The sequence below is a fragment of the Belonocnema kinseyi genome, chromosome 10, assembly GCF_010883055.1.
Source record: "Belonocnema kinseyi isolate 2016_QV_RU_SX_M_011 chromosome 10, B_treatae_v1, whole genome shotgun sequence".
In the NCBI taxonomy this organism is placed as follows: domain Eukaryota; kingdom Metazoa; phylum Arthropoda; class Insecta; order Hymenoptera; family Cynipidae; genus Belonocnema; species Belonocnema kinseyi.
In genome coordinates this window covers 116,199,915-116,223,452 of record NC_046666.1, presented here as the reverse complement: position 1 = coordinate 116,223,452, position 23,538 = coordinate 116,199,915, and the positions used below count along the sequence as shown (strand labels likewise).

The following is a 23,538-nucleotide window of genomic DNA, read 5'->3' as shown; positions in this document are numbered from 1 at the left end:
TAAAACTTTTGCTTCTGAAAAACATTTAGGTTATTCTAATTAGTCGACCGTGTGTGCATAGAAAAAAAGAAAGAAAATAAACTGTTAAGATGTCTCTGATATAGTTAAATCCGTAATTATACAAAAATATGTCCATCTTCAGTTTAAAACAATTAAATCATGTACTAAAATTACGAAGGCGATCGCACGTGCAGCTTGTGGATACGTGTAGGAAAAAGCGTTGTAGTATCGCCTCGGAGTGGTGTTGTCTATCTGAAAGCTCATGCAACGTCCCCTCACTCAGCGCTACAATTCGGCTAGCGCGGTTCTTCTGGAAGCTGGTGTGATTTTTTAGATGACGCTCTATTTTTAGCAGATTTGACTTGAACTGAACATGGGATGTATTCTCTCTTGCCCATCCTACCTTCTCGTTCAGTCGATGCAAGCTTATTTTGGTCTTTTGATCCATCGTCGGGTTTAGCCTTCGATTTGAATCAGCTAAAGCATCTATTTCAGCCAGATTTTGGGGTTAAAGAGAACCTGTATGTTAATGTCTTCGATGATAAGCTACTCATCTTTCTTGCCTCTCGAGTAAAAGGCGAAAAAATTTCATATATCGTCGCATCAGTTAACCTTGAGGCCTGCCTAACTCCAATATAATTGGGTAATTGAAGAGAGGCTATCTCGAAATCATATTGAAGCGTTCACGCGGAGCGGCTGTACTCGGGGTTGGTTGGTTCTCGTCTCGGGTGATACGATGTAACACAGTTACAAGCACCCCGCTACCGTACGGCGCTGTGGGCCCATGATAGGAGTGGGGAACTACAACCCCAGTCCATATAAGCGTAAACTTGCCCCTAAGGTAAGCTGTCTTGTGCTACCTGTCCCTGAATCGAATGGTTAGAACTTTCCACACCTTAACCCCTCGTCACCCCAACAAGGACGCATCCTCGCTTCAGAACGATCGCCTGGACAAGGATCAACCACCGCCATCTGAAGTTAAGAATCTCGGCTTTGTCGCCCGGGTTTCCTCAAAAACTCTAGGAACCGATTTTGGCTTCGCCGTCTGGCTCAGACATGTAGTGTCATCTCTTTCTGCAGAATTGTAAGTTAATTAATAAATTAACTTTCTTACGTTCAAATCGTTTGCCCATTATTGACTTCACCTTGCTTCTCGACTTCCAAATCATTCCCATCCTTTAATTTGTGAGATCCCTCACAAATTTAGCGCCTTCCTTAAAAACCCACAATCCCTCCAAAAATCCTTCCAAAGTCTAGAAGAAGTCAAATAAATCATGAAAAATTAAAATAGAAATTGTGTTCATGTATGCCATTTTCATGCAAAATTGTTATTGAAATTTACTTAATGGTCGAGAAAGTGTTTTACATCTTTTAGAAAAAGTGCGGGTAGAAATGTATTTAGATCGATAAAGTGCGGGTAGACTGTTGTAGATGTCCGTTAAAATAGTTGGTATACTTCGCGTGTTCGCAAGCTCGGCCACCTTTAATAAAATAAAAAAATCACCGTAAGAAAAAACGCCTTATCTGTACTCCTTGTAGCCGGATTGGATAAGTGAGGGGTTTTAACAAAAAATCGTAAACAAAAATAAATAAAATACGGTTGGAAAAAACGGAAATGAATTTCGGAAAAATAAAACGGGAAAATTGAATTTACTAGTAGGAAGAAACTAGATAGAATAGAAAAGATATACTTCCCGCCCCCAGTGGATACGTCCGCAACATAGTCAGGCCAAGCTCAAACGCGAAGTAGCAAAAACCGAGACGCTCACTTATGTGAACGTGCCGGTTTTTAATCAGCCGTAAAGAACCCCTGAGCTAGTCCGTAAAAAAGAAGAAAGGTGTTAGATAAAGGATTAAACAATCGAATGAAGCAAATTTATTTATATATATTTATATATATATATTAGCAAGAAATTTGAACTTAGAATTCTTAACGGAACGAAATAGAGATTTAGAAAAGGGGGAAAAAGATACAAATCAAGCGAAAGGTGCAATCCCAAGAACGACAACACAAAAACAGACAGAAAGTACCCCAAACCAAAACAGACAAAACCATACCTCACATGACACGAAATTGAACTACTATCCCCAAATACTGATAATACGTTGGGTAATTGGAGACTAGAAAATGAGAGCAGTAGAAATTTTGAAAATGACGAATTAGAAACGTATAGAATAGATAGTGAAATTGAAAACAAAAGAAAGGAACTCAAAATATTAGAAAAAGACAGGGATTGCTTAGAATTGAGTCGGTTATAAAGGAAAGAAACTCTAAGAAAAGAAAGAGATAGCATAGATAAAGAAAGAGCAGAGAAAGCAAGAGCAGGTCGCGAAAAATTACGAATGCAAATAGAAAGACAAGAGAAAGAAAATGCGAGAATTAATAACAGAACGTTCGAAATTGATGGTTTTTTAGATAATAATAATAATGAATTTGGAAATGAGGCACAAGAATTAATACATTTTGAAGAAAAGAAAAGCGATAAAATCAAAACCAAAGAACTTTCAGAAGAAATAAAAAATTTAAACGATAAAATGGATCGAATTTTAAATTCAAGGTAAGATTTAATTTCTCAAAGTAATAAGTCAAGAAATGTGCAAAATACGGTTCGTTTCGAAGAGACAGAATTAGATTTTAATCAGCAAAGGCACTCGTTAGCAGGTGCACGGAATAGAATGACAATAAATAGGGGTAGCTGTCAAGGGGACGAATACTCATTACCGAGACCGGTGCAAAGGCAATCAATTATGCGAAAATCAAATCTACCTCAATGTCAAACAGACTTGCAAGGTAGAATAGATAGAAGTAGAGGGACCGGTAGAAAAGAGAATAGATGAATGAAAATAATATGAATGAAATTCCAGCAACTCTCTTTCCTTTCGGAATAATACAAACCCCTTTCCAAATAATTTCAAATTGGCCGATTAAATTTAAAAACAACACGGAAAATAGTCCAACTTATTTTTAAAATAATTTATTAAGATTTAAAAGAGGGTATAAACTTAACGAACGAGACACTTTAGAGAATTTAGATGCTGTTTTCGAAGACGAAGCATTAAGTTGGTTTCAAGTAATTAAAAATTATTGGCAACATTTATTTCAATTAATTGAAGATTTTAAAGAAACTTACTTAAATGAGAGATATACTGCAACAATTAAAAATAACATAAAATTTTGCAATCAGAAAAAAGACCAAGACATTCATGCTTTTGTTACAAAAATTAAACAATTATTTGAAAAATTAATGCCACGTTCGAGCCTGCAATGGCAATTAAGAAAGACCTATGAAAATTGAAGAATTGAATATAAAGTGTACATTTCAAGAAATGCTTTTTTGAATTTTTGAGAATTAGAAATATTAGGTCGAGAATGGGAAACAGAATTATCAAAATCTAAAATTAAAGGTCAACGATTAAGCATTTTAGATAAAGAGGACAATAAAAATAACAGAAGTAAAAATGATCCAGGAAAGGATAAAAGTCAAAATAATACTGAAAATGAGAATCAAAATAGTAATCAAAATCAATAAAGACAATTTAGGCCGAGGTATCGTAACCAACAAAATATGTAACAATACAAACCAAGATTCCCAAATGGAAATCCAAAATATTTTAATACAAGATTTTCAAATAATAATTCGAATTATACAAATAATGAAAGATATTCAGGAAATCAGAGGTTTCTGCATAATAACAGTAATTTTAAAAATCAAAACACAGCTGGCCAAGCATTATTGTATGCAATGAATCAGCTGTTAGAGAACACACAGACACAACAAACGAATAATTCTCCGCAAACAAAAGCGCTCTTATATAACACGGAAGAAAAAAATAGCAAGTCAGAAGACGAAAGGAATAATAAAAATAAAAATTCAAAAATTTTAAAAGATGAAAATAGTAGGGATAATAGGAATGGTGAAATAAATTCAAGTCGACAGGATTTTATGGATCCAAACTTAGGAAACCAAAATTTTAATTACAGATTGCGAGAACCCTTAACATACTAGAATTGCGGGAAAATAGGCCATTTTCAACGGGATTGTTGGTATAGTTTCGATCAGGGAAACGCATACGGTCGTTATTGAAGGCGGAAAATAGCAGACAAAACCAGAGACCGCCAGAATTACTTGACACAGATACGAATGACTCGGACAAAACAAGATTCCACCTTATGATAGATTTTGAAAATCATAAATTTGAAGTGTTAGTTGATACCGTTGCAACTTACTCTTATATAGGTGAAAAATTTATAAATACAGTGAAATAATTACATTACGAAATTAAAAAGCCAATAAATGACACATTAATGGTAGCTAATGGTCAAACATTAAAATTACAGGACAAGCTTTAATCCCTATCAAAGTAAGTCATACGGAAAAATATTTATTATTCAGACCGGTACCAAATTTAAGATCGATAGGAATAATGGGAACCGATATGATTGAAAGATTAGGTTTAAAAGTGGATTATGAGAAAAAGATTTGGTGGTTACCACAATCACCAAATTTTAAATATGCGATTGAATCAAAATTAATTAAAATGCAGGAGCCAATAATGAAAGAAACGAAAGAAAATGCGAAAGAGAATAATAATAGGGAAAGTGATAAGAGTAAATTAAAATTCCGATCCAAGATTAGCCTGCGAAACGACATGCGAGAGAAAGAGACAGATTTGCTACCGTGCGAAGTCTCTTCTCCCATTTCGCCACATACCTCACCCCAACCCCTCTTTACAGGTGATGCACTAGATTCGATCTCGCCAGCAACCCAGCCGGCACAGAGTATACGGGAGCATGATGCCCTACACCCAGACCCCACATGGCGAGCGACGCAACATAGGTATGTGCCAGCGTGGGCGTACAGAGATTAGATAAGCGGGCTAATCAAAATATAGAGAGAGAAACGAAAAAAAATAAGGATAGAAGCAAAATAAACACGAAATTGAAGGCGAAAAATAAAGATAGGAATTTAGTTACAGAATTTAAAGGGCCATTGGAATGCAATAAAGAGAAAAATAATGCTAAATTAAAGACGGTGTTAGATAAAAAGTAAGAAAAAAATGATTCAATAATAGAAAAATTATTCTCAATTAGAAAAAGTAATTGGTATAATTTTAGAAATAATGCGGTAATAAATGATAATATTACGCACGTGAAAATAGAAAAGAAGAAAAATTTAGAATTTTGCGAGGAAATTTCTAAAGGAATAGTAGAGTTGAATGAAGCACAACAAGTGTAATTAGAAAATCTGATTAAAAGAAAAGTAATAGATCAGGGGACAGAATTAAAACCGACCCATCTCACTAGCCATAAAATAGATGTGCAAGGTCACGAACCCATTAAGCAAAGATACTATTACGTATTACTGAAAGTAAGAGAGATTATGCACGAGGAAGTAGATAGACTTTTAGAAGAAAAAGAATAGAACCATCGAATAGCAATTGGTCAAGTCCGATTGTAATGATAAAAAAACCGGATGGAAAATATAGATTTGGTTTGGATTTTAGAAAAGTAAATAAAATCACTAAAAAAGATTTATATCCATTTCCGATCATTTCTGAAATTTTAGACACACTGAGATCAGCAAAATACATGTCAAAAATAGATCTTCGTTCAGCATATCCACAGATACCGTTGGGCGAGGAATCTAAACCGATAACCGCTTTTATTGTTCCGGGTAAATTAATATAGCAGTTTAAGAGGATGCCATTTGGATTAACAAAAGCTCCCGCTACATTCCAGCGCCTGATGGACAAAATAATAACACCAGAATTAAAGCCGCATGTATTCTGTTATCTCGACGATATCATTATAGTTTCAAAAAATTTTAAAGAACATTTAAAATACTTAGAAATTGTTTTAGATCAAATTAAACATGCAGGTTTAACAGTAGGTTTGGATAAATGCGAATTTAGATGTTTGGAAATGAAATATTTGGATTTCAAAGTGAATGAAAAGGGATTAAAAGTTGATGAAGAAAAAATCGAACCAGTTTTAAATTTTCCAAGGCCAAAAACAAGGCCAAACAAACTTCAAAGACTTATAGGAAAGGCTTCATGATATAGGAAATTTATTCCTAAATTTGCAGAAATTATGGAACCATCACAAAAGTTATTAAAAAAGGAATTAAAGTGGGAATGGTCTGACAAACAGGAACAGGTTTTCACGGCGATAAACTCTTACTAACGACAGCAATGATTTTAGCCTGCCCTGATTTTGAAAGCCCATTCCAACTTGAAACTGATGCTAGTGACATAGGATTAGGAGCTGTTTTAACAAAACCAATAAACGGCGAAAATTATGTAATAGCGTTTGCGAGTAGAGGTCTAAATGAGCTGAACGTAAATATTCAGCTTCAGAAAAAGAATGTTTAGCCATAATCTGGGCGATTAGAAAGTTTAGACCATATTTAGAGGGTTATTCTTTTAAGGCTATTATAGATAATATTATATTAAAATGGTTACATAACTTAAAAAATCCAACAGGTCGATTAGCAAGACGGGCTTTAGAATTGTTAGAATACGATTATGAAATTTTATACAAAAAAAGAAGTTTAAATCAGGTAGCAGATGCTTTATCAAAGTCAAATGAGAATCACATGAAAGTCACAAGTATTTTAGCCAGCACAATAGAATCGAAGGAAAAAGGTTTTAAAGAAATTGAAGATAACTGGGATAAAAATAAAATTATTCATGTAAAAAATAAACCAGAGGAAAATCCTAATTGGCGAATACGCGATAATCAATTATATTTTTATAGACCCGACCCTCTAAAATCAAGCTTAAATTTAGATAGCAACCCGTGGAAATTAACAATACCGGAAGAATTGCGAGAACAAGTTTTAATTGAAAATCATGATATTAAACAAGCAGGTCACTTAGGTATGAAAAAAAACGTATGCAAAAATGTCTGAAAATTATTTTTGGCCCGGAATGTATTCTGAAACGTTAAAATATGTGAAAGAATGCGACTTTTGCAGAGAATAAAACTAAAAGTAAACAATCATATAGGTTTGATGGGAAATCGAATAATAGAAGAACCATGGACGGTAGTAGCATCTGACATAATGGGTCCATTACCAATGAAAAAATCGAGAAATCTATACATTTTAGTTTTTATTGATATGTTTACAAAATGGGTAGAAATAATTCCAGTAAAAAATAAATTATCGTCAACTGTTGAAAAAGAATTTCATAAGCGTATAATTTCTGAATAGGTAACACCTAGAATTTTTTTACAGATAATGGAAAAGAATATGTAAATAAGTCAATAATTAATTTGACAAAAAATTTCGGTATTAGACACTTGAACACTCCTAAATATCATCAACAAACAAATCCAACAGAAAGATGTAATAGATCAAGTAAAACAGCAATTAAAGCGTATTTAGAAAAAGACCATAAAACATGGGATGGAAATTTAGATGATCTGCAATTTGCGTTAAATACTATTAAACATTCGTCAACAGATTTTGCACCAGCTTTTCTAAAATTTAGGTAAAGAACTTCAACCCTTACAAGCTTTGAATAAAGATTCAGACGGAAAAAACGAAATAGAATTTCAAGAGTCAGAAAAATGCGCACATAGAATGAAAGCATTGAAAATAATTGGAGAAGAGGTAATTAAAAATTTAGATATTGCAAACGATACGCAATCTAGGTATTATAATCTAAGACATAGACCTATAAGTTTTGAAACTGGCAAGCGAGTACTAAAAATAAATAAAACATTGTCAAATAAGGGGGAAGGAATAGCTCAGAAACTGAACAAAAATTTTGAAGGGCCGTTTTTTATCAAAGCAAAAATTTCACCAATAATTTACGAATTAAAAACAAAAAATGGAAAATCACTAGGTAATTCGAACGTAAAAGATATCAAAAAATTTATTAGTAAAGAGTAGATTTTGATTTGAATTTTTCTTTGAAATGGCATACACGTGAATGATTTAATTTTTAACACTACTGACATTGACAAAATATGACACTAACACATACACCTAGAAAAACTAGACAAAACAGAAAAATATTGTATTTTATAGGAAATAGACAAAAAAACTCTTATTGAAGTGCTCTAACTACAAAATGCAGTTTCAAGTCAAAGATTCCTTGACTCACTCATATCAACTTCTGGGATGCTTCAGCTGTGAACAGCAATATACAGCTAGGAAATCTTGGACATTAAGATTCGTGAACGTAAATTGTTGGAAACAAGAGTAAAGATGTTTGACGAATTTGGGTCAGCAAGAGGGATCCACGAGTTCAAAAACTGGTAGAGGAAAAACGACTCTTTTATGGATTTCCAACAATAAAATAAATAAGGAAGGGATTAAGAGAAAAAAAACGAAAGGAAGATGGGGAAATAAGGAGAAAAAAGATGAAGAAGCAACGAAATTAGAATATATATTAAAAGGAATTAAAATCCAACACGAAAAAGAAAGGTAAGAAAAAGAACTAAAAGAAATAAAAAGGCTTCTAAAATATAGACAAGAAAAATATATTAAGGATGCAATAAGGACAAGAAGAGAAAAACAGTTAGAGAAAGAGAGAATAAGAAGAAAGGAAGAACAGGAGAAAAAAGTAAGAAGAAGGAAAGAAATTTAAAAACACTATGAAGAAAGCCGATAAAAATAGAAAGGAGCTACGACCCATTAAAGAAGAAAAAGAAGAGTCATCGACGGGTTGGAACACGGACGTTTGAACTAAAATAATAAAATAGTTTAATTTTCCACATACAACGCAGAAAATTTTATTTTTGACTCTTTACAAACATCACAGAGATAAATAATTTTTGGAATTTAATTTAATAAATTGATTTAATATCGATAAACAAATAGCTTTTACAGTAATGCAAACAATTTTTTCTAAAAAAAATAAATACGGCTATAAGAGGCCAAGATTGATTTATAATTTAAAATAGAAGTAAAATTTAGATATAAGTTAATTTTCAGGAAAGAAGAGTCACGGAAAAGCAGAATCTTAAAAGGATACTCATAGGAGTGGATAACACAGAAAATTTTGAAAAAATATATTAAGAAATTTGGAAAAAACATATTTCAAATAAAAACTCTAGATTTTACATGTTTTCGAAATAAAATAAGAAAAAGATATGTAGAAAAGAATCAAAGTTTCGTTTTTTGTTTTTATTTTTATTTAAAGAGTAGGATGTGTTAAATTATGTTTCAGCTTATAAGAAGATGATGGAAGAAATAAAGATGTGGCAATGCATGCTTTGCGAGAGAATGGTTCCAGTACAACTTTACATTATTCACGATACGTACTGTGAACAGATGTCGAACAGGAGAAAAAACCACCACACTGTTCCTGATTCGACAAGGACCAAATACATAAAAGGAGGATAGGCAGAGGCAAATCAAGAGTTCAGGGAAATTATAAAGATTGCTCTAAGGAAGGAGGAATGGACAGAACTTAAATACAGACAAACAACACAAAAAATACAAGATAAGAAAAACAATGAAGAAGATCACGAATATTTTCAGCTTCACCTAACTGAGGAAGATTTTTACCTCACACTCATCGATGAAATCGAGAAGATCGAAGAATTATTGAAAGAATAAAGGTCATCCCAAACAGAAGGGGGGGGGGGGGAGGTTGTAACAAAGTTACAAGCACCCCGCTATCGCACGGCCCTGTGGGCCCATGATTAGGAGTGGGGAACTACAACCCCAGTCCATATAAGCGTAAACTTGCCCCGAAGGCAAGCTCTCTTGTGCTACCTGCCCCTGAATCGAATCGTTAGAACTTTCCACATTTTAACCCCTCGTCATCCCAACAAGGACGCATCCTTGCCTCAGAACGATCGCCTGGACAAGGATCAACCACCACCATCTGCAGTTACTAATCTTGGCTTTGTCGCCCGGGTTTCCTCCGAAACTCTAGGAACCGATCTTGGCTTCGCCGTCTGGCTCAGACCTGTAGTATCATCTCTTTCTGCGGATTTGTAAGTTAATTAATAAATTAACTTTCTTATGTTCAAATCGTTTGCTCATTATTGACTTCACCTGGATTCTCGACTTCCAAATCATTCCCATCCTTTAATTTGCTAGATCCCTCACAGCGACAGGAGTTCGCAAGATGCCCTCGAATATATTCAAATTTCTTTTGCTATCAGCACTTTAAAATAACAAATTTCAAGTATGAAGGTTCAGGAAAAAATTAAAGTTTGATCAATTTTGCACTTAAACCGTGTAATCGTAAACTTTCTCTCTTGTCTCCCAATCCTTTCATTTCCTTTAGTCACCAACAAATTTTAAATTTCGCAAACATAATAATTCAAGGAACCTTTTAGGTTGGATTCGAGTTTAAGTAGTTTCTTCACGGGTTGGACAGGGCGCACTGTCAGTTCTGAAAAAGAGTAGGTATTCAGAATGCAATCCCTTAGGGCCCCCTGCAAGGAACCCGAGGATGTCAGGTCAACGATGGGTGACATCCTGAGTTTTATAATGAAGTTTGGAATCGACTTTGTTTAAAATGTTAAGAGTGCAGTACAATGATAGCCTAATAACCGGAATATAGGCGTAAGCATAAAGATTCAATAATCTCATGCTCGAGTGTACCCTGGGACGTAACGCAAAAAAAAATTGATTTACTTGCAGAAGGTATAAAAAGTTAAAAGTGGTTGCTAAAATTACTTTCTGATCCTCTAATCGTTTTATAATATAACAATATTAGTTTCTATGTAGCATAAAAGTCATCGAAAATTATCTTATTTTTACATATTCAAGTTACAGGACCGAACATAAGATAATTTTTGATGAGGTCTATACATATATAGGCACATATATCATCACAATATATGCAACTTTTACCATACACCCAGATTAGCAAAGAAAATTATTTGCTTAAAAATAATGAGGAGAATCAATTTTACAAGTCATCTGTATTATTATCAAAGATAATAACAACCGATTTTTAGACTAGATGGAGCTATATCATTAAAAAAAGAATAATAACAAATTTTCTGAAAAAATATTCCTTCACTCCGCTGAGAATCAAACCACAGGTCTTCGGATTTCCGCGCGAATGCTTTTCCCACTAAGTTACTAGAGATGGAAAGAAGAATCTTTTTTCAGCAACACACGCTGTCTTTAGCAAGTTCTTAGGTTTTATACAAATATGTCCCCAAATAAGAGAAATTCGTTAATCTCTTTTTAGGCTAGATTAAATTTTTGTAAATATATATTTCCATCTAGTATGAGAATACGTAAATGAATTACTGTTATTTGAGGAGTTAACTTTGATCAATAGTGTTGATTTTCATTTTTTCGCTTAGTGAAAGATATCTGCACTGATATGTTTTTGAAAAAAGATTTTTCTTTCGATCTTTCTAGTAGCTTAGAGGGAAAAGGACCGGACCGGCATTCGGAATACCCGTTATTCGAATGCCAGCGGACTGAAGGAGATGATCTTTTTTTAGAAAAAATAATTTTTTTAAATTTATAGCTCCATCTAGTCTAAAAAGACATGAACGAATTTCTGTTGTTTTAACTTGTAAAATTGACTTGTCTCAAACGTAAGACGTTGTTAATAGCAGCGTGTGTTTTTGAAAAAAGATGCTTCTTTCGGTCTCTCTACTAGCTTAGTGGGAAAAGCACCGGACCGCCACTCGGAAGACCTGTTGTTTGATTGCCAGTGGACCGAAGGAGAAGATCTTATTTCTGGAAAAATTTAAATACATTTTTTTAAATTTATAGCTTCATCTAGTCTTAAAAGACGTTAATGAATTTCTGTTATTTTATGAGTTCACTTAGATCGATAGTGTTGATTTCCATTTCCACGTTTGATGAAAGATATATCCACTGACCGGTTGTTACCATCTCTGAAGATAATACAGATTCTTTGTCAAATTGATTTGTATAAAACTTAACACCTTGCTATAGACAGCGTGTGTTTCTGACAAAAGACTCTTTTTTCGATCTTTCTAGAAGCTTAGTGGTAAAAGCACCCGACCGGCAATCAAAGACCTGTTGTTTCATTCTCAGCAGGGTGAAGGAGAGGATATATTTTTGGGAAAAATTTAATTTAAAAAAAGAGAAATAAAATTATTCGTAATTTTTACAAATTTGTTTTACTTTTATTTGAGTTCACTTACATCGGATATACCTTTTTATGAGACTTTTAACTTCATTGCCTCTTACATAATCATAGTATGTAAATTTGACAATTCACCCAGATTAGAAAAAAATCTGCCTGACCTGGTAATAACGAGAAAAATATCATTCGTCGTGATTTTTACCATTTTTTGGTAATTTAGCTTTAGTCCTGGAACATAAGATAATTTTTATGAGGTATATGTGAGGTATTAAGTTCCAAGACTGGGCCTAGAAAATGCGTTATAATAAAGTTCCGACTTTTTAACTTTCATCTCTTTCAATATTCTCTCCATCTCGATTAAAATTCCGCTTCATGCACGTTTTTCATTATTCAAAGTAGTCGTGGAATTCTTCTAATGAAAGGCTTCTTAGGAGTTTTGTCGGGTTTTCTTTTACTGCTACCGTGGATTAAGAATGGGTTGCTTTCATAAAATTTTTGATTTTTTAGAATATGTAGAAGTTGAAGGGCGCTATGTCTGGTGAATAAAGTTGATGTGCCAAAATTGTCATGATACAATTCTTAGGCGAATCTGCATAAGTCATATATTAAGAATATCTATCAATTTTCGAAAAGACGAATACAACTAGCACTAAAAACTAGTCCTAGAGCTTAATAACCACACTTTCTCTATAATTATAGTACAAAACTTGTATAATTTACCGAAATCAGATCCCTTTGTTTGAACTGAGCGGATTTTTTAACTAAATACTTCAGGAAGTCATTTTGGCAGCGACTCGAAACTTTCCAGCCCTCTCCCCTCCCCTGAAAAGGATGTGGCCAAATTTTTTATTTTCGATCCTCCCTACTGCACACATAGGACATTTTTCAGTTGACGAATGCTTAATATCACTTTACTAGAGAGGTAACCAAATAGCTCAAGTGTGTTACCCGAAAATTGTACTGAAATGATGTAATCTTTATATAGGTATCTCATGCCCTTTTTATCAACTTAATATTTAGCTATATATTCATTAGCAGTATATTCATATTTATATATTTTTTTTTGTTTAACTACCAGATGGATCGGAGGACGGTTTAGAGGAACATGATTACGTAGCATCGGTAGTCACGCTTCAAGCACTTTCATCAGAGTTAGAGGCAGAGTGTGTTCTCTTGAGAAAGATAAAAGTTGAGCATGGCCTAACAGGACAGTATCTAGTTCGAAAACAATTGGCTCAGCAAGACTTTCTGGAAATTAGGTTTGTATTTTTTATAATGAAATATTAGTTGAGACTAAAATAAATAGTAAATTTCTAGAATTTCTTAGGTATTTTATGTTGAAACAGTTCAGCATGTACAAATTTTCAAATTATGGAAACTAAGAGCGGGGATTCTGTAAAAGAACCTGTAGAGGAAAATATTTTCGCCAAGCTCTACAAATTGCAGTGCTACTGGACCTCTTCTATTTATGTAAAGGGGCTATGTCCAGTAAAACGGGTTTTAATTGCACAGAAACCAATTATTATTAAGTTTCCCTACTCGCTTATTTTCAATAATTTATAACTTCTACTACAGTTGTTCGCTTTAACTTTTATATTAGTTTTTGGGAAGGGGTTTTTCCAAGCTTGCAATAAAAAACCATTTTGTATAAATATAAATAATTTGACCTAGATTTTTCAACTTTAAAAGCTCTTTGTTGAGTTTTTTGCCAAATCCCAGCCTTTTTTATTTTCTACAAAATAATTTTAAAAGAAAGCTTAATTCTTTAACTTTAAATTGGCCTGGTCTGAAAATGAAATAAGAAACAATTAGTTGTCGTACAAAGCGTCTTGAGCGCACGGGTACCATGCACCGCACAGTGGCTGTATCGGGTATTTACTTTTCAAATTCAACTACAGCCAACAATTCTAAATCGATTTCGATGCTCGTTTCTCAGAAATGCTAACAATTTTTGTTTTTTCTTAACAAAAAAGCGAAACAAAATTTGTATGTATCAGAATGAAAGTACATTTACTTCAGAAACATAAATATTCAGTTTAGGATTTAATGCAATTATTACAAACAAATTATATAAACAAATGCTTGGATGCGGTGTTTGACCACAGAAAAAAACCATAAAAAACAAAAATGTCTAAATATCCCACAGAAGTAATGTTGAAATTGAAAAAGGACTATTGTTAGAAAAACTTTTAAGACAAAAATTTGAAATTTTTTAAATTTTGTTGATCCCACGGATTTTTTTTTATTAAACTAATTTAGAATCAATTAAAAATTATGGTTTTTAAACACAAAAAAATTTTTAATTCACATATTGTCATCGTTAGTAACAATATTATAAACAAAATATTAAATATGACATATACAGGCTGGGCACGCTTGGGCTTACATGTATGGAGAACTTGAATGCTACCCGAATCGCACAACAGCAAGGGATAATCCATTCTACAGAGGCATTTTCAAATTTCGCGGTTTTAAAGCTGTATTCGGATCGGCCATTTGGTCAAGTCCGTGAATCTTTGGATCAAGTTTATTATAGTTTTCATGGTTATGTTCGAAACTTCAAATGGATACAAGTGTCCAAAAAATATATGTTGTGTTATGTAGCAATTACAAGTGTCCATTTGTTTCTGTGCCAAAAATATTACAGAACGGCTGCTGAGTGACAAGTACCATAAAATAGTAATAATATTCTGTGCTTCCAGTGGGCGAAGAGTGAATTGTGTTTAAAGCTTATTTGCGGCATAAAAAAGGTATGTTATGAATAGACAGGATATGTTTTAAATAATGTGAATAAAATATTATATGCGAAAACTTTAAATTGACATTACCTGCATTTACTTACAGCCATTAGGGCGAAGCGGGTAATCTGAACATATCCTCGAAATAATGACAGACCGGCCCTGCATGTTTATTATACTTTCGATAGATTATTCTTTACCAAAGAAAAACTTTGTGGTTTTGTATATTTATTACTGTTAGTGCCGGCAGTAATAATTTTAGCAATAATTACTCATTAATAATAATTGAACAATAATTACTTATTAATAATTTTAATAAGTTAGACATTATTTCTGAATGTAATAATTGATTTCCATTCTTTTTTTTCACAGATCGATCCTAGATGAAATATACATCAGGAAAAGCAGATGGAATTGGTGCATTTCAGCTGGTGCATTTCAATCAACATTATTGAAAAATCGTTATCTTTGGACCTTATCCCAAGACTGGGGATTATTGATCAGCTTGAAATTAATTCTGAGTCATTTTGATGTTACAGGTGCATCAAAAAGGTATCTCGAAGCAATGTAACTTGCCCGAATTTTAATTAATAAAGTTAATATAATAAAGACTAAAATAAATTAGAGACTCGTTGGTGATAGGAGTGGATCATGAATAAATCTAGAAGGAAAATTTAATGCCAGAATTTTTATTCAAATTTTTCCAGAAATTTTTGAAATTGCTATCTCTGGATCTGATCACCAAATTGGCATTTTATCAGTCCCTAAACTTAATACTAAGACGCTTTGATGGTATAAGTGTATCAAACCAAAATCTCGAAGAAGTTGTCCGAATTTTAACTAATAAAGTTTTTAGGGAGTTTTATTGTTTTGAAAAATATTTTCTCTGGACGTTATCTCAACATTTGGTTTGATAAACCACTGAAGTAAATCAGAGACTAGCTGAGGATAGGAGTGGATCGGGAATAAATCTAGAAGCGAAATTTGAGGCCGAAATTTGTATTCCAATTTTTTAAAGAAATTATTCTATTTTCGAAATTGCTATATCTGCAACTGATTTTCAAATTGGAATTTGATCAGTCTCTAAAGTTAATTCTAAGTCACTAAAATAAATTAGAGATTCTTTGAATGTAGGAGTGGATCAGGAATAAATCTTAAAGCGAAATTTTATGCCAGAATTTTTATTCCCATTTTTTTCAGAAGTTTTTCTATAATTATCCCTTTTATCAGCTCCAAAAATTAAATTCACACATTATCGACATCTTATCAGAAAACAAAAATGTCTGAGTGTAATTCAAAGCTACTCGAAATTTTATTTTAGTGACTTCCAGAGCAAATATTTTCTAAAATAAAGGAACTGCTTCAAGATATCTTTTTGATACACCTATACCAACAAAGTGACGTAGAATTAATTTCACGCGCTGATCAAATGCTAATTTGGAAATCAGATCCAGGGATAGCAATTTCAGAAATAGAAAAATTTCTGAAAAAATTGAAATAAAGATTCTGGCATAAAATATCGCTTCTACATTTATTTCTGACATACTCCTATCAGCAACGAGTCTCTAATTTATTTTAGTGGTTGATCAAACCAAATTTTGAGATGACTTCCAGAGAAAATAGTTTCTAAAAGAAAAAAAAACTCCCTAAAAACTTTATTAATTACAATTGGGGCAAGTTAAATTGCATAGAAATTTTTGTTGGTACACCTATACCATCAAAATAACTGAGAACTAATTTTAGGGGGTGATCAAATGCCAATTTGAAAATCAGATCCAGAGATAGCAATTTCCATACTAGAAAAGTTTTAAAAAATTGGAATAACAATTTTGGATTAAAATATCATGTCTGGATTTATTTCTGATACAATCCTATTACCAACGAGTGTCTAATTCATTTTAGTGGTTGATCAAACCAAATTTTGAGATGACGTCCAGAGAAAAAAAATTTCTCATATACAAAATCCCTAAAGACTTCATTAATTAAAATTCGGGCAAGTAAAATTGCTTCGAGATTTTTTTTCATACATCTACACCATCAAAATGACTTATAATTTATTTCAGGGGGTTATCAAATGCCAATTTGGAAATCAGATCCAGAGATAGCCATTTCAAAAATAGAAAAATTTCTAAAAACATTGGTATACAAATTCTGACCTAAAATGTCGCTTCTACATTTGTATACATTTTTCAAAGCAAATTTTGAGATGACGCCCAGAGAAAACATTTTCTAAAATCGAAAAAATCCCTAAAGACTTTATTAATTAAAATTCGAGCAAGTCAATGCTTAAAGATATAATAGATGTAATGTTTTCACGATGATTCATTTTGTTAACAAGAGATATTTCGGGTTTCACTCGTGTAAAAAACTACGAAATTTTGCCGACGTTTCGTGAACATTGCAGTTCACTTCTTCAGGGCTGACCTGAAACTGAGTTATTAGATTATGTTGCTCTTATGTATACTCTCTACGATGCCGGAGATTGGCCAGAGCGCCCCACCGTGGGGACTGGTCGAACCTGATTGGCCAATATAGTCTTTCTATTTTAAAAATCCGGGAGCACGGAAAGCTAAATCGGATTGGTATTATATCCATTGTCCCTATTGATGTTATTAGGGTATTTTAAGATTTCGATTGCTTCTCTATGTTTTCTGGGAAAGATACTATGTGTTTTTGCAATGACTGTTGTTCTGTCAAATAAAATTGTATGTCCTGTTTCGATATGATGTTCAACTAGTGCTGATTGCGTGAAATGTTTTAACCTGACCTTACTTTCATGTTCCTTCATACGTTGGCTCACCCCTCTCCCGGTTTATCCAATATAGACTTTGCCACAAGAACAAGGAATTTTATATACTCCTGGATCACTTAGGGGTGCCATTTTTCTCTCTCTTCCTTTAGTAGGCTATGTTGACATGTTTTTTTTTTTAGTGTATTTCCTTATTGCTTTAACAATTTGTTCGTTTGTGTAATCGTTCTGTAAGAGATATCTTTTTGATACACCTACTACATCAAAATGACTTTGAATTAATTTGAGGGACTGCTCAAATTTCAATTTAGAAATCAGATCCAGAGATAGCAATTTCGAAAATGGATAAATTTCTAAAAAAATTGGAATAAAAATTCTGACTTAAAATATCATGCTTAGATTTATTTTTGATCCACTCCTATAATCAACGAGCTTCTAATTTATTTTAGTTGTTGATCAAACCAAACTTTGAGGTGAGGACCAGAGAAAACATTTGCTAAACTAATAAAAACCCTAAATACTTTATTAATTGAAATTTGGGCAAGTTAAATTGCTTCGAGATTTTTTTGACACACCTATACCATCATGCTGCATATCAGTCGGACAAAACGAGAACCTCGAGAATCTAACGATCTTTTTTACGGGATCTTCACTCAAAATTTTCCAAGTGGCAATTTGAGTGAAGGTCCTACGTAACAATTTAGGGATTCTCGAGATTCTAGACGACGAGTTTGCTTGCCCTCTATAAACTCATTAGCATTGTTCGGGCACATCTGTCATGTGCTTGAATAGCCGTAAGGGCCTGAAAATTCCTTCTCTCTTACCTTCCCCATCTACCCTCACACTCACCCCCTGCGTCTTTCTCTCTCGGGCGCACTGGTGGGACCGCGGAGCTCAACTTTCTCCTCGAGTTGTTAACGAATATTTAACACAGAACTTAGAAAATATTTAATAATAATTGAATTAATGAAATGACAACTCGGGTTCTCGTCGTAGCAAGGGTGAATAACAATTCAACCTATTAACCATACAGGTCATTCGCGGTTCAGTCGCACATAAAATATTAATTAATTTAACCCTCTAACCCCCCCCCCCCCCCCCCCCCCCCCCCCCCTGGTTATCGCGGCTTGTATAAAAAATAATAGTGATTGTTGTACGGCACTCAGGTTCTTCCGGGTACTTCTACATCCAGTCGAGTTAATTTAAATATAATTAAGGTAAGAGAAATTATTCGTACGGATTTAGTTCGTATTCTTCTTTTGCAGTATTGATTGTAAGTCATAGTTAAGTTAGAAATAGGAAGGTCGCTCTTGTCCGCTTTTGTTTAACAAAAGTCAATTATTTACCTCAAATTTTTCAAGTAAAAATAACGATTAATCACGAACGACCGTTCTGTTTGCTCTAGCTTTGAAATTCTTTTGAATAACGAAGTTGGGATAGATTTTAGGTTAGTATTTAATTTTCACGATTTTTAGTTAATTATTTATATTTTTATTTTAGTTTGTATATTTTAAATTTTAATGAAATTCGGTGTCGATGCGTGAAGACCAGTGCTCCCACACTGCTGGCTGCGACTTCGTTGTCGGTCTCGCAGCCAATCAGCGGGCTGGCCGGCGCTCCAACTGCTCTCGGCCAGCTTTACGCTCGATCACCGACTGTCGGAACGTAGCTTGTTAAGTTGTCATCTGACACCTGTGTCTTTCTCTCGTTGCCTGCGTCACTTTCCTCACGTGAGTTTCGTCATAAGTCACGTCACCGTGACTCGTCTGCAGATCGTCTTGGTCATCAGGATTTCTCTTCCCTCTTCATTTTCCAGATTCCTCTCGAGCTTCAGAACCAGTGGTCCTTCGCATTCCTGTGTTCGTTATTCGTTGAGCTATTGTAAGGGTAGCAAAGTAAATGATGATAGGTTATTGGTGCCAGAGGATTAGCCTCTGTCGTGCCCCATTTTACTAGTGAAAAGGTAGTGATAGGTTATTGGCGCTAGGGGATTAGCCTCTGTCGTGCTATATTCTATAAGTGAAAAAATATAATAGTGATAGGTTATTGGTGCCAGAGGATTAGCCTCTGTCGTTCCACATTCTACTAGTGAAAAGGTAGTGACAGGTTATTGCTGCTAGGGGACTAGTCCCTGTCGTGCCGATTCTTATAGTTTTGTTGCGTCGGTTAAGGTACGGTCAGCTTCGCACTGACAATTTCCCTCTCCTTCTTCCTTCGCGTCCCCATTCTGTCCTTCTCTCGTGGGATCCTACACCCAACTCTTTTTTCACTCACACCCCCTAAGATATCCCCTCCACGCTACGCACTGTCTCTCTATCCCACGTATACAAAAAAAACCGGGGTAGATAACAATCAACATGACTTACAATTAATTTTAGCGACAAATAAAATGCCAATTTAAAAATCGGAGCCAAAGATATCAATTTCAAAAATAGAAAATTTCTAAAAGCATTGGACAAAAAAATTTCGCTTCTACATTTATTTCTGATACACTTCTATCCTCGAAGAGTCTCTAATTTATTTCAGTGGTTGATCAAACCAAATTTTGAGATGACATCCAGAGAAAATATTTTCTAAAATGAAAAAAACTCCCTAAATACTTTATTAATTAAAATTCGAACAAGTCTAACTGCGTAGAAATATTTTTTTGATACACCTATGCCATCAGAATGACTTCGAATTAATTTTAGGGACTCATCAATTCCCAGTCTAGGGATATGATCCAGAGATAACGATTTTTTAATGATGTTTATTGAAATGCACCAGCGGAAATGCACAAATGCCATGTGCATTTCCTGATGTGTATTTTGTATAGGATCGATCTGTGAAAAAATACAATGGAAATCAATTATTAAATTCAGAAATAACGTGTTACTTATTAAAATTATTCAAAAGTAATTATTGTTAATAAGTAATTGGAGCTTAAATTATTATTGCCGACACTGTCAGTTATAAATATACAAAACCACAAAGCATTTCTTTGGCAAAGAATAATCAATTGAGAAAATGTAGGTAATCTCTATTTAAAAGTTTCGCATGTAATAGTTTATTCACTTTATTTAAAACATATCCTGTCTATTCATAACATAGCTTTTTTATGGTGCAAATCAGCGTTAAACACAATTCACTCTTCGTCCACTGGAAGCGCACAATATTATTACTATTTTATAGTATTTCTCACTCAGCAGCCATTCCATAATTTTATTGGAACAGAAAAAAAATTGACTTTTACTTCTTGGTCCACATGTCTCTTACACATGTCTCCTCTAAACACATTAATTTAACACTTTTATTATTTGTAATAATAAAAAATTCTGTAGAGTAATGACATCATACATATATATTTGTCGTATATATAGTTCAGCATTCCTTTCCGGCGCACACGCAATGCTGGAAACGTTCTCTGCTCTCTGTGAGACAGAAATATATGTCTGCACTCTATTTGTTTGCCATGCGCCACTTATTGGAAGGTATAGGCAGTTAGCAATATAGGAGTGTTACATATATGGCATGGACTTGATCAAATGGCCGATCCAAATGCAACTTTAAAGCCGCAAAACTTGAAAATGTCGCTGTAGAATGACTTTGCCCAGCTGTTGTGCAAATCGGGCAGCATTCAATTTCTCCATACATGTAAGCCCCAACGTGTCCTCTTCATCTACATAGTATTATTCTCTTTTGCCGTATACAAGATAAAAGAATTATATTAATTTTTTGTAATAGTTATGTTGCATTTTAAACTTATGTAAATGATATTTATTTTCATCGGGAAATTCGTTCAATTTGCGTTTACTTTGTCCTTTCCAGTAGATTGCAACCAACAACGTGAATTGTCTCCAATATTGATGGGTCATTAGAACTAGCCCTAATCATTTTATAATTAAACTTGAAAATTAGATTTACAACAAATAGGTCAGACTTCTTCTTACTATAGAATTTCCTACTGCAATTTTATAATTATTCTAAATAAAACAACAAAAATCACGGATTGTGAATTCATCCGAGGGAGAGATGATTTCGTAATTTAGCGATTGTTCTATCTCATAAGATCGATTTGAGATTATTTTACATAATTGAAATATTTTTTTATGTTTTATCACGCAAAAAGCTGCTCATGATTAAATAAGGTGCAAGGTCGTTACGAGAAAGCACAATTTTGTTTTATTTAAATTTGGCAAGTAAATTTCTGATTCTCCTTCATATTGTTAGAATTTTCTATTAATGAGTCCAACTTCACTTGCACAACGACTTCTTAGCATTTAAATAAAGGGCAAAGTCTTTACGAGTTTCGCTATACTTTTAGATCGAAAATTCAGGTAATCTACTCCATTAAAGTTTTAAAAGAAGTAAAGTAATTCTTACTTTGTTGATTCAAAATTTAGATTGTGATCATGCACAACGAGGCCTCCATCGTAATTTTTTTGAAATTCCCAACAAACTCACGTAATTATCCAATTTCTAAAATGAATGAGGATAATTTCTTAAAAGCAAGAAGGATAATCACAGAACAGTAGTTTTCCTTTAATGAAATTAGTGTGGCGGCAATTAACAATTAGAAACTGTCTTTATTGATATTTTTCCTTGAATGGAGCAGCAACCAAGCACGTCACTCCTCGCTGAAGCTCTTGGAAGAAAAAGACCTAGTACCAAATCAGGGATTAATATATAAAGTGCATTGGTGCCACGCTATCCCTACTTATTGACTGATGGCGCGCACAACCGATCTTATGTTTGAATGATTTCGTTAGTCATCCCTTAGCTCTAACTGGTTGTCCACTTTGGACTCAAAGGCGTATTAATATAAATATTTGCTTGTAGCTTTACGTTTTAATTTTAATTATGGAAATAGAACGGTCCATTTTTTTAAACCGAAATGACATTTACTGACAGACTTGTCTAAAATATCAGAAACTGAGCTGGTAAATGTCGTTCCAATGGTTCCGATTAAAAAAAAATATATATATATAATTAAAAATTTGTCATAAGGACAACCGCAGGATTTCGCCGGGAGCGGATGCTAATCTGAAAAATTACACCCGCTTCCAGCGAAATCGCGGTAAAATTTCAGACATAACGACGTCTCACAACCGTGAGATAGGTGGTTACAGTCTGTAAAGGAATCAATACGACGATCCAGCAAAAGCCTCGTGCACCCTAAGAACACGGAGTGACCCAAGGACAAACGCCTTCTGCATTTTTCCCGCAAGTGTTCTAGCATATTGTTGAGACGCAGGGATGCTTTTTAGGCTATTAGCAAGTGAAAGCTTTGCACCTCCAAGAGCGCCGATGAGAAGGACGATCAGTTTAACAGAATATTCTGGGTACAATCGTTGCAACTCCCTTATAAGGTCTCGATACCTCTCTTTCTTTTCATTCTCCTTGGCTATGATGTTTTTGTCAGCTGGTGCCAAAAGTTCGATAACGAACATGGTTCGCTTCTCGAAGTCAAGAAAAACCATGTCAGGCCTCGAGTGAGCAACAGAAACAATTGTCGAGAATATAAAGTTCCAGCATATGCGGCACTTCCCATTCTCGACAATTGACTCAATTTCCCTAGGAGCATTTAGAGGAGCAATATTAAGATGAATGCCGTAGGAGTGACAGAGATGGTAATAAAGTACTCTCAGTGCCGCATTGTGTCTTTGAATGTAGGTCGTTCCCGCGTGTGTTGGACAACTAGATAGTATGTGAGCTAAATACTCGGGGTGTGCATGGCACGCCCTGCAGCTATCATCGGGAATGTCTTGGCTCAAAATGTGGCGACGGTATGTTAAGGTGGAAATGACACCGTCTTGGCATGCATTGGTTAGCTCACAAGACATTGACTGATCCTTCACATTTCTGTGGAAGATACCGTGCATCCTCTTATCGAGGAGCTGTTCACGAGAGTTTTTCCCTTGCGCTTTCTTAATCTGGGCTTTCAGGAGTGAGTACTCGAGATAGATTAGATTTGATGCATTTTGCTCACCCCTAATACTGAAGTCAAGTCCGAGTGTTTCAGCA

The 23,538-nt window shown here is 34.1% G+C and overlaps 1 protein-coding gene across 1 annotated transcript in view; it reads left to right on the top strand.

Moving 5' to 3' along the window:
* The window catches only part of LOC117181327 (GTP-binding protein 1), a 122,290-nt gene that overhangs the window by 7,954 nt on the left and 90,798 nt on the right, over nt 1–23,538 (top strand). The window contains exon 3 of the mRNA XM_033373887.1: nt 13,127–13,307. Within this exon, the coding sequence (XP_033229778.1) occupies nt 13,127–13,307 (181 nt within the window). The remainder of the gene's footprint in view (nt 1–13,126; nt 13,308–23,538) is intronic.